Genomic DNA, 20339 nt, shown 5'->3' on the forward strand with positions numbered 1-20339 from the left:
ACTTATTTAGTTAGTGTAGTTTTATGTTATACATATTTTAGCTAAAACAATAAATTTGGTGCAGTTTGCATAATATACAGCCTTCTTTGTAACTCTCTTTACTTATTATTTTAAGTGAAATATCAATCTTGTTTTATTAAAATTGAAAAAAAAAAGATCATACCACATTTTGGTTTTATTGGTCGTACATCATTGACGTTTCATGCAACATAATTATTTACTATAACAGTAGTACAAACTTGCATAGTTAAGAAGATACTTTACTCTTTTCTAACCCCAAACGCTCGATTGGGTTCTAGTTGATTCACGTCAATCGCTACAAGGAGTTACATTTGAACCATTTGTCCTGGCATAATAAATTATTTGATTTGAAAGTCAATTCGGTCACTAATGAAGTGCACGCTCGATCAAAGTTAAGCACGATACTATCGCCTATTTAGTAAGGCCACATCATGGAAAGATCACCATTATAATTTACAGCAAGCTACAGTTCCGTCAAAGTACCTTCATTACTCTTATATGATTCGTTGTTGTATACTCCGGCTAGGTCCGAGTGTGGTTTATACGTCTGTGTACCCATTTCCTGCATTGAACTGAAATCGCTTGCAATTTTGATCTCATCTTCTTGGACACAATAGATGTTTTTATCGTCTGGATCCTTGTAGTCATCATCTTCCTAGAAGACAACAAAATGGGGGGAAATTGAACAATTCTGGTAATATCTATTTACAACATCCAAATAACACAATGATAAGCTTGTATGGAGGTCAAAGGAACCAGACCCCGATCGGGGTAGATTGAGCAAACTGAACCATAATCGAGACACTTTTTTAGACCAGCTAAATCTGAGTGAAAATTCAAGTTATCAGGATAATCCGAAATGGACATCAATCCAAAATGGACATCAATTTTAAAGACACAAAATAGCTTGCATGGTTGTGTTGGGATTTTAGCTTATGGTTTTTGCGTTACGGTTCGTAATGATCCGATAACCATGCCACAGGAAACGAATTGAATTTGTTGAAAAAAAGTAACGATACTATTATGAGTGTGTAGGATTTGAAACTCTGCATGGTGGAAATACGATATATAAAGGTTTGCGGTAACACCATGTAATGACTATCTCTAATGAGTTGGGGTGGTTCTGAAAAGAACCGTTGGTTTCAACTCGACGTTTCGAACAGTATGCTCTGATCATCTTCTGGAGGAAGCTGAGCGTTATGAGTGTGTATAACTTTTGCAGATTAATTCTTTAATTTGTTAATTGATTGATGTTTTCAAATGAAATAATATTGACTTGTATTACGAGCTTGTCGTCGCCACATCGCATTGGTTTCTTAATTGACTCTGGTAGACAGCAGTAACACGCATCAGCAATATGCTGCTTTAGAGCTGGTTCGATATCCTCACGTCTCTCAGCACCTGGTGTAAATGAAAATCAATGCATTCAAACTATCTGCAGCTCAAGAGGGCACTTTTGACAATTTGGGCTCATATTGATTGAACAAGACAATAATGAAAAACAACCTTGTTACACAAATGTGTGCGCTTTCAGATGCATAATAAAATGCTAAGGGCATTTAAATGGAATGAGAAACTATCTAAAAAATTACATCTAAACAATTAAATTACAGCTAGCTGTTTCTCACAATGTGTAAACTATTGCTCATCACAAAGTAAGTTTTTAGATTAACATTTATTTTAAGTAATTACCCACAGTTTCCAGTGCATGTATACAACAATGTCAAGCAACTCGGATTACATAATATGAGTAGTGTAGATGGTCTTAGCTTTCGATCCAAACCTGACCTTCTTCAGATGCATCCATGAACATAGTATATATAAATTTAACTCTAACGGAAGGTGTAAGAGTTTAAAGGAACACGTTGCCTTGGATCGGTCGAGTTGGTCTTTGAAAAGCGTTCTGTATCGCTTTTTGTAAAATCGGTATGGTTAGAAAGATGTTGTAAAAGTGGAATACATTGATCCGCACAAACATGCCTCGAAATTGCGTGGTTTTCGTTTTGCCTCGTCGACAAACACGGTCGGCCATTTAAAAATTTGACTCCCATAAATGGCCGACCGTTTTAGTTCGCGACGTAAAATGAAAACCGTGCAATTTTGAGTGATACTTGTGTGGATCATTATATTCTACTTTTAACACATCTTTCTAACCATATGCATTTCATAGCAAACGGTTTCAAACGCTTTTTATAGACCAACTCGTCCGATCAAAGGCAACGTGTTCCTTTAAATTTCCATGAATGAACTACTTACCAGTAATAAAGCTAACAAGAAGACCAACAACAACGGTAATCAACCAATAGGTGCAGCTGTACCAAGCATACGACAGACTGTAGAGACCAGCTATTTTGGGTCTTCAAAAAGATAAAGAAACAATGCAACAAGAAGCTTCCTATAATTACTGATTAAGTTGTGGATCTAAACACATCCACAAAAGCAAGTGTGTCCCCCCCCCCCTGTTTTTTTTAAAGTTGTATTGGTAAAATGTTTTACCTTGCGATGTTATGACGAATTGTTGAGGGGGGAGACTTTCTTTTGTATTATGCGCACAGATTTACAAACAAAACATGAGTAACATTACAATGCAGTGCCAGAAACGAATGAAAAGAGACAACATAAGTTGTGTGTTTATTACTCGTTGTCTGATTGCGAAATGCACGTCCTTTGCTTCTAAATTGGATCCCTTTAAGGTATTCCCTTTGTTTTCAGCTTGTGCTTATGGTATATCTTTACTGTAAAATTGTATTATTGAAACTGATCGCTCTTGAGCTACAATGACTTTATATTTTTGATAATTTAGAAAATAAACGAATCTTAATGTCGGTAATAATTTCTGCCTGCAAATTGCTAATAGCCTTTAATGAATAATTGGACTCACCTCGGTTCCTCGGGTGATGACGTCACAGTTATGTTCCAGGAACACGTGACGTTACAGACACAATTATCGGTGATGAGGTCTGGTTTGTAGACCTCTGGAGGGTAAAGCTGAGAGCCAATTCCTATCCAGAATGCACATCCAAGCCCACACATCAAACCAATCACAGCTCCCTTTTTCAATTTAATAAGGAGCAGTTTGTGATAATCAGTCCGTTGTCCGAGAACACTAAAATTACTTTTCACCTTTTTTCATATCAACTTGTCATGAATGTTTTACTTGGAAGCATGTTGTGGTGTCCCTTTGATTAAAAACTTAGCATGCATTGATCAAATTGGTATTATTCAGTAGGGTGAAAGTTACTTATTGGCCCGTACGTCCCACCAGATTGTCTGTTGTGTATGAAGATACAATCTCTGCGGGTTAAACGATCGGATTTAAAACATGCGTCTGGTTTTAGCTGTACGGTTTGTAATGAAGGTATAGAATCAGCTCTACTGTGTGAACGGTATGATAAACAAAATACAGTTTGTTTGCAAAGTACAACATCAACAAAGTACAACAAGTCAAGTTTTTACACTCACCTTTGAGTTGGAATGTGGGAAAAACATTCCGAGACTAAAGACACCCATTAAAGGACCACCAGTCATACCAAAGAGACTCAAAGCCAACTACAAAATAACCACACCATCATGATTAAAAGGCAAAGTGAACATTAACAAACTAATGATAAACTAATTTTGTTTAATTAGTATACACGAAGCTGAACAAGTTTGTGTAGATCCAAAATGATTCGACGATTGTATTTTTTTTTTTTTGTCTTTTTCTGTTTTCAACAAAAGACACCATAATCGGCCGAAACTTTCATTACAGGTGACTTTTATTTTTTAATTGGCGTTTATTTGACCTTTAAACTATTTATGTGACGTCACTCCATTGTTGAAAGTGTGGATTATTTTTCCGAATCTACAACTTAAGTGTAGATTCGTAACATAATTTACAGTTGAGTGCAGATTCATTACAAACTTAAGTAAATGGTTCAACTTGAAAATGACTAAGTATTGTTTGAAGCTTTGCATGGTGTGGAGATATGAGAAGAAACTGTAAATAAATCTTGCTCGTTCTCTTAAAGACGAGCAGAGTATACTGTTCGAAACGTCGACACCGAACCGGCTTTTTTCAGAGCCAACACTCACCCTAAGAGACTTACACATGTTTGCTACCCGCAAGTTTACTAATTTTATTTACGGTTTCTTTTTAATTGAAAATGACTGTCTTTCCAAGCTGCAAGATGGCATAAACTGCAACTAAACGTATGCTAAAAATATCTTTCAAATTACAAAAACATTTTCAGTTTAAAGAAATCACTTTTAGTCACATAATTTATTGTAAGCTCAGCAAACTGGATGTGTAATACTCGATAATTTTGCAGCCACAAAGTTTGCCTCTGTATATTTTGTAAAATAGTTATAGAAATTATGACCAACCATCGTTTGACAAGTATACGCAATCATACAGATTATTTATAGTGTTGCTTACTTCTAAGAAGTCCAATTCATCGAAACTGTTACATAAACAATGTATGGGGGAAATAGTTTAAGTCAGAGAACAGACTCTAGAGTGTAGATTCGTGAATACAGTGTTTCGCCTTCGGCTCGTACATTCTATTCACGAATCTACACTTTCTTGGCCATTCTCCTTAACATAAATTAACAACGTTGACAACAACCAATGTATGACCCCCATAATCAGCGTAAACATTAAGAAAATACAATATCAATTTGAATAAACAACAAATAAATTAATACATTTGATTGCTCTGACCTGTAAGATGCCTTGGTTGACGAGGGACACGATATACGCAACTAAGATACTCAGCAAACCAAATGCCATCGCTAAAATAAATATAATATAACAAATACAAATCAACGACTGAGCTCTCAGTTTTATCCACTGTTTTGAGATCTTAAACAAATCAAGATTTTAAAAGTATGATGTTAACTTCACACATAATTTATCATTAAGTCACGAAATAGGTATGCAGACTTTCCAAGATAACAATCTCGGGTTAGTGGCATCATGTAAATAACTGGACGTCTTGATCTGACAGTTATTATCAGATACTCAATGTTGTCAAAGAGTATGATGCTATCCCGAGATTCGCGATATACTCTTGTCGCAAATAGATATATATCCAAATATAAATATTTCATAATTCCACTCGGGGGGGGGGGGGGGTGGCAACCTCCGTACATAAAATACATTAGAAAACTCGCAATTCCAATGTACCCGAGATATCATTGTTGCATAGATATACGTATCCAGGGGTGGATTTCACAAAGGTAGTCCTAACTTAGGACTAGTCCTAGGCAATGCTAAGATATAGGACCAGTCCTAAGTTAGGATGAGTTACTGGTCCTAACTTAGGACTGGTCCTATCTCCTAGCATTGCCTAGGACTAGTCCTAAGTTAGGACTACCTTTGTGAAATCCACCCCTGAGATAATATTTCATAATTTTAATAAAGGGGATACCACTTCCAGACCCCCGTAACTCTCAGACATCCCATAAACTAAAATCATGTAATATTATATCTCGGCGATACTAACTTGATGGCATGTTTTTCATTTTACAGATTAATTTAAATGTACAAATAAAATAAAAATGTAACGTCAGGATGGCAAGCTTTAAAACTCACCTATTCCTTTGGTAATCTTGGTGAACGTTTCTTCACTCATTTTCTTAAAGCATGGCCTGACCAAGTCTTCTGCCGTCACGGCTGCCAGAGAGTTGAGCCCAGATGATACGGTACTGAAGCAACAACAAATGGACACGGTAGTAAATTATGTTTAATGAGCTATAACTCTGTTCTTATAATGGGAAGTTTCATACATTTCACATCATTATATGAAACTTGATTTGTCAAGTTTTAAAGCTTTAATTATCCACGTCAAATAAAAACAACAACATAACGTTTTACGGAAGGAAACGAACAGGACTAGTAATTTACGTCTTTTATAATATTTAGGCCTTATAAAAGGTATATTCCCTCCATGCATGGTCAACATACACAGTCATGTCATATGTCTCCAATCGTATGTATGCAACTTTACCTAGTGTGCTATGGCCTGTAGAAGGGAAACCAAATAAATAAATGATGGGTAATTATCTATGGAAACAATCCGCAATCGGTTATTATGGCCCTATGTGTCGAAACTACGAACTGAAACACACGGCCGTATAGCTGGGTCCAATTTAATCGAGCTGCTATAAAACATAAATATTGCTTGACACATTCTAAGCAGCAATGAGCAGGATACCAGTCACAAACTACACACGGATATGGCTGTTGGCTGGTAACCTTTTCCTTGAAAGCATAATTTGTGTTATGATTGGCTTATTTGTGTGCCTTAGCAGCTTTGTGAAATCGGGACAAGTATTATACCAATCGAAGAAAACGCCGTTTAACAAAAAGATAAAAGCTTTTTGAAGTCAAGCTTTCATAATATCAGTTCAACTAAACTGCTCACAACAATTTAGGAAACTTTTTTCAATCAAGTATTTTTTATAATGTATTACTGTGTTTGTATTAAAAGCATGGCAAACATTGGTAATTGTCAAAGACCAGCCTTCACAGTTGGTGTATCTCAACATATGCATAAAATAACAAACCTGTGAAAATTTGAGCTCAAACGGTCATCGAACTTGCGAGATAATCATGAAAGAAAAAACACCCTTGTAACACGAAGTTGTGTGCGTTTAGATGCTTGATTTCGAGACCTCAAATTCTAAATCTGAGGTCTCGAAATCAAATTCGTGGAAAATTAATTCTTTCTCAAAAACTACATCACTCCAGAGGGAGCTGTTTCTCACAATGTTTTATACTATCAACCTCTCCCCATTACTCGTAGTCAAGAAAGGTTTTATGATAATAATTATTTTGAGTAATTACCAATAGTGTCCACTGCCTTTAAGTTATAGATCAATGCAAAGTTGAGGTGTTCTTCTTTAAAATGGTGCCTTATTTGCTTTGGTGACATGTTGCTAAAATTTGCTACATGAATAACAATGAGGCAAAGTCACAAATCAAATGTGCAAAAATTACCGCTATCTGTATTTAACAGTCAATAGGTAATGATCATTAATCAAACCGGTCAAGCTTAAGAACCATAATGGTTTATACAAAAACTTGCACCAGTGAGAACACCATACATAATTACCCCCATCTCTTGAAAAACACCTTGTTTGGGTAATTGCAAGTGAATTAAGATCAGTAAGTGCCCGTGCTTGACTGCATTACAGTGTCAATCGTTTGTTCATACAGTTAAACACAAAGTGTGTCTCTTTTTCATCATTGCAAATGTGGTATCACTTTAAAGAGAAACACCTCAGCTTTGCATTGATATATAACTTAATACAGAGTAATAAGTGATAAAAATATACTTGATTGAAAAAAGTGTCCTAACTTGTTGTTTTGGTGCTTTGAACCTTATAATATGTTCGGTTAATGAAAGCCGTTTAACTCGTGCGTAACGTAACGTTACGTTACGTTACGTTACGTTACGTTACGTTATGTTACGTTATGTTACGAGATAGTGAAGTCTTGGACCAAAAACACGTGTTGGCGGGCACGAGAACCAATCACTGCTACTTACCTTAGTGCAGCACAAAACACTGAGGATGTGAACAAACCTGGTAGACCTGGAAAGGATCCGAAGAGTTCCATTATAAAAAACGGAATCAGCTACAAATCGGTCCACAACAGTCATGTCAAAAACAGCGAGAAAAGCAAACATCAGTAAGAAAGCAACAAATATTAAAGGAAATATTATATATTTATTCATTTATTTATTTAATATGAGCTATATAGCTTATAATTAGGGAATAACAGTGCGAGTACCCGGTCTTCACTGCGTGGTAATGACCGGGTTGGTGGCTGGCGCTGTTAACGGACCGAGCCGGAGGCGAGGTCCGTTAACAGCGCCAGCCACCAACCAAGGTCATTACCACGCAGTGAAGACCGGGTACGAACACTGTTATTCCCATTAATAAACACCTTTTTTAGCGAATTCAACGGCTAAAATTGTCCAAATTTTGTGACTTTTCTCTCGGCGGTACTTCCAGACATGTTCAGGGGCCATATTTGAGCTTTTGATGGTTCCCATCTCTTTCGTGCGTTAATCACATTACTGATCTTTGAGACCAGTGACTCTTTTAAATAATGATCTGTTCAGCGCCTTCACTGGGGTCAAACGAGGCAAATGATTGGACGATAGCTGTTCCTTGTGCATTAAAACGCGCGCCAGTTTATACGCGCGCACATGTTACAGGCGCGCACTCAAAATTGATACTATTTCAGCGCGCGTACGCGTAAGTGCGCGAAGTTGCAATGAAACTAACAGGGATATAAATAAGCGTGCGATAACAGTGCAACGCGCAAGGTTTACACAATGTATGCTGATTTAGTGGCCACTTTTTCGCTATTTTCCAAAGCCGGTCGTTAACACTCTCACACGTGACCGGGTTTTGACCAATCAGAGACTTGAAACCGTCCAAGGTATTTATTAATATTAATTAATATCAATTGTTTAAACTCAAGGGAAACTGGCTGAGTAAATTATAAACGATTTCGGGTTGGACACGGACACTTTTAATAGAGGTGGATTTGAACCAATGACCTGTGGATAACGTGCTGGCATGGTGCTCTGTCAATTAGCGAGGCAATCTCACTATGTTGTCAATATCGTTTGGGTGGCAGTCAAATTAGTTATCGTGAAGCCAATGATCACATCCAGCAACACTATGTATGCGTACACGATGTTTGTAGTTTCAAATAAGTTAGTGTTATATTTTGATGGTATGACTATGCGTTGGTGTTCCCCGTAAAAACTTGTCACACCAAGCCCTCAAAAAGCCCCCAGAACTTTGCTACCAAGATGAAATAATAATGATTATAACGTTCAGTTTGTGTGTAAGACATATCGGTCCATGCAACCACATACCGCTTTGATTGCAAACATTGATGTACCTGATCGGTTTGTCCTACTTGCCCTGATGTAAATGGATCACATCCTTTAGTGAAGTAGTATGAATACATCACCAATCCCGCAGAGCAAGCACATGATACAACAATCACCATTCCAATCGTAGCTAGATATAACGACCTGTATGGGAAAGAACATCAATATGCTATTATGTTTACATAGACGCCTTCCATGTGGCGTCACACGCTCATAAGAACCCTCACTTGTGTGAAAAAAAACGCTTTCATTGAAGTCAAATGAGGCAAGTGGATGAAAGCAATAATCTGAATGCTTACACATGCGTCCCCGTAGCATTTCACGTTATGCAAGGTTTTTTGTTGTTAAACTATCTACAATGACGTAATAGTCTCGACAAGATACACAGCAAGACTGATTCATTTTAATGATTAATAATAGTTAACACTATAGCATATAAACTGTTTAATAATGTTACCGCTTTTATATCAGAACAATTCTTGAACCATTTGGATCGTGGTCCTTGCACAATGGGAACACACGAACAATACTCTCATATATAAAATTAATAACTAGGTATCAACTAATAACTAATCCGTAACTATTGCCAATGCGGCCTTAATATGTCTTATCGTGTGACACAAGAGGGATGTTTCACACGCGAACGGATACGCATACGCATACGTTTAGCTATCCGTTTGAAGCCCGGTTCATACTTTCTGCGAATGCTTCGTGCGATGCGAATTTCATTGCGTCACAAAGGGAAAAGGGGCGCAGGGCAATTGTTGCAACACCAAAATTCGCTTCGCTTTCGCATTCGCCTGCGAACTCACGTGTAGCAAGCAGGATATCAGTGCCGTCTGCACGTCGTGTAGCGGGTAGCGAGTAGCGTATGACGTCATAATGATGACATACCCGTCGCACTAATCGTATCCGTTTGCATGCGAAACCTCCCTATTACCGCCATACAACGTTCTGAATTACATTTTAGCCTTCTTCATGTTTCCAACAGTCAGGTAGCGTTGAACTTGTGATTGATTGACTCCGTACGTTGCACTCCATGTAAAACAGCCTCCAATACACACTGACCAAAACGTGTGTCGAATAGTTGGATCTGGAGAAAACATACTATAAAACAAAAATTAACTTTAGGGTTTATCATGTGTTTGAGTGAAGCTGGAGTTTGGTTTGAAATTCTCCGCTCACTTGTCTTTATTTAGAAGGCACAGCCCACGTTTATCTACGGAACTAGTTCACAAATACATTCCTTCTAGAAATTTACGTTCCAAATCAAAGTCCCTTCTCTTCACGTCCACTCCTGTCACAACATCTGACGGGGCTCGGTCATTCCAAGTTTAGCTGCAGCTGAACTGTACTATAGCATACTACAGTGTGTAAAGATGGCAGCGGCGGTTGGGCAATTTAAAAATGGCCTGAAGTATCATCAATTCACTATTTACTACTTGTTCTTCCATTGGTATTTCTTTTCCTGTTTTTCTTTTCCTGTCCAGCGCGTAGGGACTTGGTAGTGATATGCGCTGTATAAATGCGGTTTATTGTTATTATTATGAACCGTTTTCCCAATACAAAACTTTGGAGGAAACAAACACACACACAAACATTGTTTGATGAATTTGATGAACCTACTTCTGGAAGTCAATACGCCCTCCATTGTCAGCAATTTCCCAGGCTTTCTTGAAACCTCCAAGTTGTATTGATCCCTGTATAATAACAGCTAAGAATCCAGCCATCATCACACACATCTGGAAAACATCCGTCCACAATACTGCCTTCATACCGCCCTAAACAAACATAATCACAACAAACTTCAAGCTTGTTATATTTATTACGACGTCAATCATCTTTATTTTAATCATTATTATGATCCTCCATCGTCAGCAGTTTCCCGGTCTTTCTTGAACCTCCAAGTTGTATTGATCCCTGTATGATAACAGCTAAGTATCGAGATGTGTGTGGTGATGGCTGGATTTTTTTATGTTATCATACACAGATCAATACAACTTGGAGGTTTCAAGAAAGACCGGGAAACTGCTGACGATGGAGGGCGTGGGCCCCTTCTCCATCAGAAAAAAAGAGGGTGAGAAAAAAAGAGGAGAGTGTGAGGGAGGGACACATAACCCTGGGTTTGATTTCACTATCGCTTTGCGATAATCGCAAACGCCGAAATCGAGCGCTAAATCCAAAATCCATCGCAACTTAGCGATGGATTTTGGATAACGATTTAACTAACAGTACTCATCACAAAGATTTATTTAGCGATGACAATCTTTCGATGACCTGTCAGTGGTCGCAAAGTAAAAGAGTCATCGCACACCTAGAATTGCGCCATTCACTGCCCTACAAAAGTACGATCATGCGCAACGCCATTTCTGAAGCAAGTCCCCTGGCTTCTTGTCAAGCAACGTATCTATACTATTAAAGCCGTAACCCGCGCCATCTTGGATTGAAATGTCGGGTTGCAAGTCTACAAAACCTTGACTCAAACTCCCTCTAACTGATTGGCTGGAGTCACGAGCGATATCTCCTTACATGTGTGGTTGTCTGGTTTTGATATGGGCCACCTGTTGGTCTAAGGGGGAAGCCGTAGGCTGCACACAAAGCCACCTCTTTAGGTTTGAAGTGGGTAGCAACCTCGGACTACCATTAACATTCCAGAGAGTGACTCATTGATGTTTCGCAGAGGGGTATGGCATTGTGTATAAACTATTTTGTACAGGGGGGGGGGGGGGGGTATTTTGCGTATTAAATACAAAATATTAAGTCTTTATGAGAAACAAAAATATATGCGTCTGTTACAGATGTGTTTATTATAATTAAGTCACTCATAGGCCTACCCAACTTTCAAGCATTTTTTTAACGCATCAAACAGCAACCTATTGTTGTGAATGACTTTATTAGTTCCATTTAACTCTGTACCATTGCATTGGTGGTACAGTCCATATGTCATCCCCCACACAGAACGTATGTACACACAAAAGTTGCACCATTTTCAAGAAGAAAGTGATTACATTACTGATTCTTTTCATATGTAGGTTTTGCCAGTTAAACCTTCAAATAGTACATGAAATTACCGTTTAAGAATAGTATGCTTTCATGGTTACGAACTTTGTGAAACATCAACGGCTGTTTTGAAGCTGTAAACGATTATTCCATTGGTCAAATTCTGAAGCAACGAAATTGTTAGAACGCAGTTTGGTCAGGATCAGGGTACATTTTGCCAAATCCGTTTTGTATTAAGCAATCGGCCGTCGGGTTTTGTTAACGAAAGAGCCCTCAAAATAACAAGGCACATGACTCACTATATAGAACCCTCCTCATCTAGCGGGGTGCCGCGCTAAGCGCGGCATCCCGCTAGTCATGTATCATGTAACCCATACCTCCACCTCTGCGGTAGACCACTTTCTGACGATTTTAGCGTGAATCTGTGCATGTTGATGACGTGTTTTCTAAACTAAACATATAAAGCGCGAAGTGACTCTGCTTATCGCGGATGATTCTGCGTTTACGATCACCATTCGGTTCCTGATTTGAAGCGTGCGATCACACCCTTACGCCATCGATGCCTAATCACGATGCCGGATCCACCCGGAAGGGTTGGTTTTGTTTCTCGTTTATGTTTTTAATTGGAAAAATTATGCTTCACAACGGTGAGACCTTTCGGAGAATAAGAACATGCCTTTTGCATTTCCGACCTATTTTTTAAATTTACGAAACATAAGATTTGTAAACATTGATAAGGCGAAAAGTTATCTTCAACAACAAGGTATACATAAAAAAGATTCACTATGTTTTAGAGGTGACACAAATAAAAATATGACTTTATAAGAGACTTTTCCTTACATGCACAACTGTTAATGTCAAACTTTAGTATTCAAAGAATAAATCTTACCACTGTAGTGTAGAATGTACAAGCCACTCCTATAACTACAACAATTCCCCATAGGTTCACATTGGTCACTGTAACACAAATTCAACAAAATATAATTTATAACCAGTCCCTTGTATAATAGATGTTAAATTTGCATCGGGGATAAAGAATACTAATTTAAATTTTTATTCTATTTTACCCATACACCGATGTGTGTTAGCACTGTATACTCAGTATTGTCCCGAGCCCTGTGAACAAATATCACAGGCATATTACTCGGGTGGGATTCGAACCCACGACCCTTGCAATTCTAGAGCAGTGTCTTACCAACTAGACTACCGAGGTTGCCCGGTAGCTAGAGGCATTTTGAATCCTATGTTTTGGCAGAGGGTCCCGCAACGATATAATATATGTTACTTTTCTTGTAGTACCTTGTAGCTGAGTAGCTGAGTATGTCCCTCTTTTATTGCAAATATTAACTTTAGAAATGACATTGCATATGAACTTGCATTCCACTCATTTATTACTGAAATATGACTATTGGTAATTATTCAAAATAATTGTTAGCATAACAACTTACTTGGTAACAAGCAATGGAGAGCTGTTGGTAGTTTAAAACATTGTGAGAAACGGCTCCCTTTGAAGTAACGGAATTTTCGAGAAAGAAGTAATTTTCTGATGTCAAGACCTCGGAATTAGATTTTTAGGTCCCGAAATCAGCCATCTGAAAGCACACAACTTTGTGTGGCAAAAATGTTTTGTGTCCTACTCTCGCCACTTCGACGACCAATTGAGTTCAAATTTTCACGGGTTTGTTGATTTATGCATGTGTTAAGATACACCAAGTGAGAAGACTCTGTCAAAATCCGATCTACCCTCCTCCCCATTTTTGTAAAAAAGGAGAGTCTGCAAAACTTTACTTTCAGTAGTCCAGTAGTCCATTTTGTGGGCCAATAGCTCAGCTCAGTGAATCTTTGAAACCAATAATAACCCACTAAGTTTCTAAGAAAACCACAAGGTGTTTGACAATTACCAATAGTGACTGGTGTCTTTAAATAAAGTGTGACGTCACAAATATCTCATTGTGGTGATGTTGGCAACTCGTCGTTTAAAGACACTGAACACTATTGGTAATTGTTACATACCAGTCTTTTAAAGACCAGAAGTTGCGAGAGGTTAATGGTAGAAAAACGCCATTGTTGCACAAGGTGTGTGCTTTCAGATGCTTGATTTCGAGACCTCAAAATCTAAAAATCGGAGGTCTCGAATTCAAATTCAAATATTTCGTATATCCATTGTTTGTTACCAACTAAGTGTTTATGCTAACAATTATTTTGAGTAATTACCGAGTGTCCAGTTCCTTGCCCGTCTAAATGATAGGTCGATTGGTAAGTTTTGATCTAACTGTATTCAACCGCCGAACTGTTCAGGAATCGAAAGCAAAAAAAAACAAGAAATCTTAGCAACATTACCTGCATTAAATGCCAATGCTGGCGCATATATTACAATCCCCATGTACAGCACCTTGTGTGAAAAGAAAAGATAACAAGTTTATGTGGTGTTTGTTCTGTTGTTATTGTTTTTTGCTATAAAAAGGCTTCCATTTGGTGAGTGCATCTTTGGTATCACAACGTAATAATGAAACGCAGATTGCAAATGGAATAACTATCTGCTTTCATCACGAGGTGACAGAATTAGAACAACACGTGTGACGTTAAAAACAAGCCACAAAAGACTTTCAGCCATGGTAAAATGGTGATTTTAAAATCACATTTTTTCGGATACTACCAATGTCCCACAAATGATTACATTCCCAGTGATTACATAATTGTTCAATAGTAAACTGTTAATCATCGTCACCCATGAACCACCGGATCTTTAAAAATATAAACGATTTTCGAATAGTGGAAAAAAAAAGTCAAAAATTTGCGTAGAATCTTTCCGCGTTGTGAATGCACCTGGTAATCTCGTTTATCCATTAATTTTCAAGCCCTTGGGGCTTGAGGACCAGTTATTTGTCTGTTTTAAATAATAAAAAAACTATATATGAATATTCATTGCTTCTTGAGGTCTTTAACCAATCAAAAACCAATCTTATTCATAGCCTCCCACTACGTCAACAATTGTATGTCTGCATACCACGCCCATTCCGCTCGCGAATTTGATGCAGTGACGTCATTTCTTCACTAACCACTAGTGGTCAACAGAGGGCGCACTTTATTTGGCAGTGAAACAGCCGTGAGAACAACATAGTTAAACAAAAGTAACCTCCAGCTCAAAGTTATAGTCATAATTTGTGAAACTTGAAACTAAGAATTCCTGTAGGCTTTAAATTGGACCTCGGATGCATGAAATTCGTAAATAAAAACAATGCCTACAGACCTAAAAAGTAAAATCTAAAACATAAAGACAACATTTGCTAGAGGAATCTGTCATACCATTTGAATGAAGTAAGTCAAGGTGCCTGCAACTCGGACGACTTTATTGAACCGTTTCTCAAGATACTGCATCAAAACAGGGAGGAATAGGGTACACAAAATATTCAGGCAAAAGAAACAGGGAGTAGTAGGGTACACAAAACACTCAGGCAAAATAAACAAGGAGGAATAGGGTACACAAAACACTCAGGCAAAAGAAACAGGGAGAAATAGGGTACACAAAACACTCAGGCAAAAGAAACAAGGAGGAATAGGGTACACAAAACACTCAGGCAAAAGAAACAGGGAGGAATAGGGTACACAAAACACTCAGGCAAAAGAAACAGGGAGGAATAGGGTACACAAAACACTCAGGCAAAAGAAACAGGGAGGAATAGGGTACACAAAACACTCAGGCAAAAGAAACAGGGAGGAATAGGGTACACAAAACACTCAGGCAAAAGAAACAAGGAGGAATAGGGTACACAAAACACTCAGGCAAAAGAAACAGGGAGTAATAGGGTACACAAAACACTCAGGCAAAAGAAACAGGGAGGAATAGGGTACACAAAACACTCAGGCAAAAGAAACAGGGAGTAATAGGGTACACAAAACACTCAGGCAAAAGAAACAGATCAAAATATCAAGGTATAATGCAAGTTAACATAATATTGTTTTCTTCTTTTAATATTAATTGTAAATCGTTAATATAGTTTTAATTTGAATTCTGCTTTTTACCCAAACACCGATGTGTGTTAGCGCTGTACACCTACTACTCAGTGCTATATCTCAGTGCTATATCATTCTCAATTAAAATCCTTTATCCCGATGCAAATTTAACATCTCTGATATCGTTGCGCTACCCGCTGCCAAAACCTAGGATTCGAACTGCCTACAGCTATACCGGGCAATGGTTGGCAAGACACTGCTCTAAAATTGCAAGGGTCGTGGGTTCAAATCCCACCCGAGTAATATGCCTGTGATATTTGTTTTTCACAGGACTCGAGAAAACACTGACATACAGTGCTAACATAAATCGGTGTAAGTATAAAAACAAATTTTATTTAATAACGATATATACATTTAGTTCTCCTCTGTCATTTACCGGCAGTCGTTAACCCTCCGGGCAGCCCCGGAACAAAAATGAATGTATTTATTTATTTACTTAAATATATTGATACAGGAAAAAAAAAAAAAAAAAAACAGAGCTGTACTACATTATGGTCATTTGTTTAAAAATAAAGGGGGGGGGGAGGAAAACATAAAAAAATACAAACAGTCAGAGTAAAAAGATTACATGTTGGACCTATACTTGGTGCGATCGGAAGGCAGATTGTATCACGGGTAAATAACTTTGTATGCACATTTCATTTGGTCCATAAAGACTAAATCTGCAATCCCACACTCTGCCCACAGAAAACACTACTGTACTGAAAGAGCGGAGTTGGAGGATAGTTACAAAAAGCGGAATTAATCCATATGTTTGTTCACAAACACCGGGGAATGATGCGGGATTATCCAACTATGTTCATTTCCAGTACATATCAATTATATTTTATAAGGCTGCTTAATTGTCCTCTATTTCAAATAGTCAATGTACAAAAGGGAAAATACCCCAGCAGAGGTTTATGTGTATTTATTTCGTGCTTACTTTTCTTTAAGCGCTTCTGTTTTGTTTATTTGTTAATCGCATCGAGGCCCTCGCACTATGGGCGCTCCATAAAAAAAACGTTATTATAATGTTCACCTTGATGATCTACATAAACTGATCGCAGTCAACTTATTGTTACACCGTCAACGTACCTCATTTGCGCTGGTAACTTCTAATCGGAAGAACACGGGCAGGAATAACCTAGTAACAACAATTCCAGTCAGAATGTAAGACACACCGAAAAGCCAGAACATGGAGCCATAGATGTAAACCTCAGCTGGCGTGCCGAGTACCGTGATTGCAGAGATGAAGCTTGCTACTAGAGACATCGCCACTGGGAAGGGACTCATGTTCCGGTCTGCCATCAAGAACTCCGCCGTGGTTTTCTGCTTTCCCCCGGTGCATCCATAATACAGCCCGATGAACAAGGATATAGCGAGCATGCAACTGAACACAACATAATCCCACACACTAAAAACATTGACTGCGTCAACCATGGCTAGTTTTGTTTTGAGTTAAATTGTCTTGCAAACTTGTCGTCCCCGACTGGTTTAAAATGTACCTGCGTTACGGTACTGAAACAAACCCAGACTGATGCCCGACTCACTGCACATTGAAATGACTAGCAACTCAAAAGAATCTCCTAGTAGCCAGGCATTTCTTTCCAAATTAAGTGAGAACACAAGGTCATGACAAACGTCGAGTGTTCAGCTAAATAAATAGTACGAAATGCATTTAGCAGACACTGTAGTGTTTGTATTACATGACCGAACTTGTTCTGCCTTTACTACGTGTTCATTTCGTTGTTTATGTTTGTTTGCATTTTTGTTTACATGCCCTGAAAGTCAACAAATCGTGTACCATTTATCACTATTTCAATAGCATTTGCGGACTTGATAACTTTGTTTAATGGGTGGAGCTCTTACTGGTGACTATGTCAATATATCTAGAGCTATACAAAGCCAAGCTGGAGCAAATGCAGAAAATAACTTACAGGCGGTGTAAACCAAAGTTTATCTTAAAATCAATAAGATAAAGTTCAAGTTAGTTTCTTCGCTCCCTTTATCGAAGTCCAGCCAGCCTTAGGAACAATCTCTGGTACTTTGAGTTCAACGTTTGGCCGAACACCACTGAACTCATCATCCCAGCAATTCATTGGTATTTTGTCATGCCATGTAACTATTTCCCGTACATCAATTTACGGAGAATCTGAACAGACAGGTAAATACAAAAAATGTTAAGGGTAATATATTTTATTTTGCTCCATCGAAATGGTTCTTGATATATTCAGAGGGAACGAAATAAAATTTTGAGGTAACGAAATGATATTTCTGGGGAATGAACTAATATTGCAAGGAAAACTTGTTCTCTCATGCGTTCCTTACGTTCCTTACTATCTAAATGTAAACGAGTGAAAAACCACTCTTTGAAGAGCCATGTGAGGGACAACTCTTTTTTTCGAGTGGTCTTCCGCTCTTTTTAGATTAAAGTTTGCATCTTTTTGAGTGATTTTTCACTCTGTCCTGGAATAAAACCTTTCTCAAAGAGTGAAATAACCACCAGTCTTTTTAATGAGCAATATTAGGGACAACTCGAAATGTAAAGAGTGGTGTTTTTCACTCGTTTACATTAGAGAGAATTATCGCGCATTGTTCCTATAAATGTTGACGCTTGATGACTTCAACGTGAAGTCACCTCATATTGTACATGCACATGTCACATATCCTGGCTTGTATACATCCACGTTTAAGCCTGACCGAGTATATATTCCTGTATTTTAATTATGCATCCTCAAGGAGACGTCACGTGACACTTGACTGTGTCAAACGTGAACCTGTTATTTTTCGTGACTTGATGGATACTTAACAACTTCAACAACATGTCTACTCATATCGCTGAACATACACTGGATTTACTGATTTCTAACGTCACTGATGATCAACCTTTTTCGGTTTCAACTCATCGTGATCTTCTTTCTGACCATGCTGATGTGAAGTGTCTAATAAATGCTGCTCGCCCACCAGCATCAACTACTCGCAAACTTCGTTCAGTTAATAGGGCTGCTTTTAAATATGATATTTGTAACTCTTCTTTAATGACGGATGCTGCCATAGATTTAGATAAACTTGTTATGCAATACGATTCTGTTCACAATGATATTCTTGTCATCATGCTCCTGAAGTTGTAAGATCCGTCATCTTCGTCCTCATGCCCCACGGTATAGTGATACTCTACGTACAGCCTGTACCGACCTTCATCTTCAACCAATCCATTAGCACGTACCGGATCGCTCCCATCCAATTGGAAAAACGTTAACATCACACCGATCTTCAAGAAGGGGGACCGGGCTAAGCCAAAGGATTATAGACCGGTGTCCCTCACCAGCATGTTGGTGTAATAATTCCCATAACATACTTTTGACATTACAAGGGTGCATCCGCACCAAATGCACGGTTGCGCACCTCCTGTAAGAGTTGGGTTGGTGCACATTGATGGAGTAGAGGACAAAACAAGCCAGGTATTTTACCCTCGTGTACAAGATCAACAACAACTTTGTGGACATCCCCAGTGACCGTTTCCTTATGCCAGCAACCCGACGCTCTTGTCATACAAAAAGCATGCAGAAGCTTCATAACCCACAGAGCCCGCTTGGTTATCCACAAATACTCATTGTTTCCAAAGACCACAGTAGAGTGGAATGCCCTTGACGACTCATTAGTGAAAGCACCAAGCTTGAACAACTCGAGTTAACCAATAAAACCCATACCCCGCAGCACAAGCCTAACCGTTAATCAAGGCGCACGCAGCGGCAAAGCCCCCCGATGAATCCAACACTTGCATGAGATCGGTGAGTGACTGCACTTTGAAAGTGTTGGATCCAGCTTTTTGTGTGTTAAATCTAGCATTTAAATTTTTGATCCAACGCAAAAAAGGGTTAATTCGACCATTTAAGTGTTATTCAACATTTCTCAAAAGAATCCTTGTAATTGTTGGATCAGCTTGTTAAACGTTAAACTGGCACTTAAATTGTTGACCGAATACTTTAAAATACTGGCCTTAACATATGAAATGTTGGAGTTAACACGTTCAAAGTATGGTCATACTCACCGAACTCATGCAAGTGTTGGATCCAACTCTTTAGTTGTTTGAGTGTTGCATCATGCCACTTCTGAAAAGGCAACATTTGGACCCGGAGTTTTTGTCAAATTATCGTCCTATCTCTAACTTGAGATTCATCTCAAAATTGATTGAGCGTGCCGCCCTGCGGTTATGAGTCAACTTCAAGACTATCATGAAAATAAACCTCGGCCATGCTAAATGCAGTCTGCTTATCGCCCTTTCTACTGACTGAGACTGCTCTCTTTCGTACGCAGAATGAAATCTAAGGAAACAATCACGGTACTGTTTGATTTTTCAGCTGCTTTTGACACTATCAACCATAAGCATCTCCTCCATTAACGTTTATGTTCTCGCTAAGAACGGCT

The 20339-nt window shown here is 38.4% G+C and overlaps 1 protein-coding gene across 2 annotated transcripts; it reads right to left on the reverse strand.

Annotated features, from left to right (window-relative positions):
• Positions 1-473: 473 nt before the first annotated feature.
• Positions 474-17552, reverse strand: LOC139952286 (sodium-coupled monocarboxylate transporter 1-like). 2 transcript variants are annotated; one of them, XM_071951367.1, is made up of 15 exons: positions 17007-17552; positions 15225-15290; positions 14259-14310; positions 12808-12875; positions 10545-10699; positions 9882-10025; positions 8927-9062; positions 7554-7642; positions 5597-5709; positions 4724-4794; positions 3484-3570; positions 2903-3072; positions 2278-2378; positions 1307-1422; positions 474-676 (listed from the first exon to the last, which is right to left on the reverse strand). In XM_071951367.1, exons 1-15 carry the CDS (start codon positions 17349-17351, stop codon positions 485-487), a joined length of 1905 nt encoding a protein of 634 aa, XP_071807468.1. In that variant the 5' UTR covers positions 17352-17552; the 3' UTR covers positions 474-484. The 2 variants fall into 2 exon arrangements, with proteins under 2 accessions (XP_071807468.1, XP_071807467.1); XM_071951366.1 differs by having other exon boundaries at positions 1298-1422.
• Between the last annotated feature and the right edge of the window lie 2787 nt (positions 17553-20339).

This window comes from Asterias amurensis, chromosome 20 (genome assembly GCF_032118995.1).
Source record: "Asterias amurensis chromosome 20, ASM3211899v1".
NCBI lineage: Eukaryota > Metazoa > Echinodermata > Asteroidea > Forcipulatida > Asteriidae > Asterias > Asterias amurensis.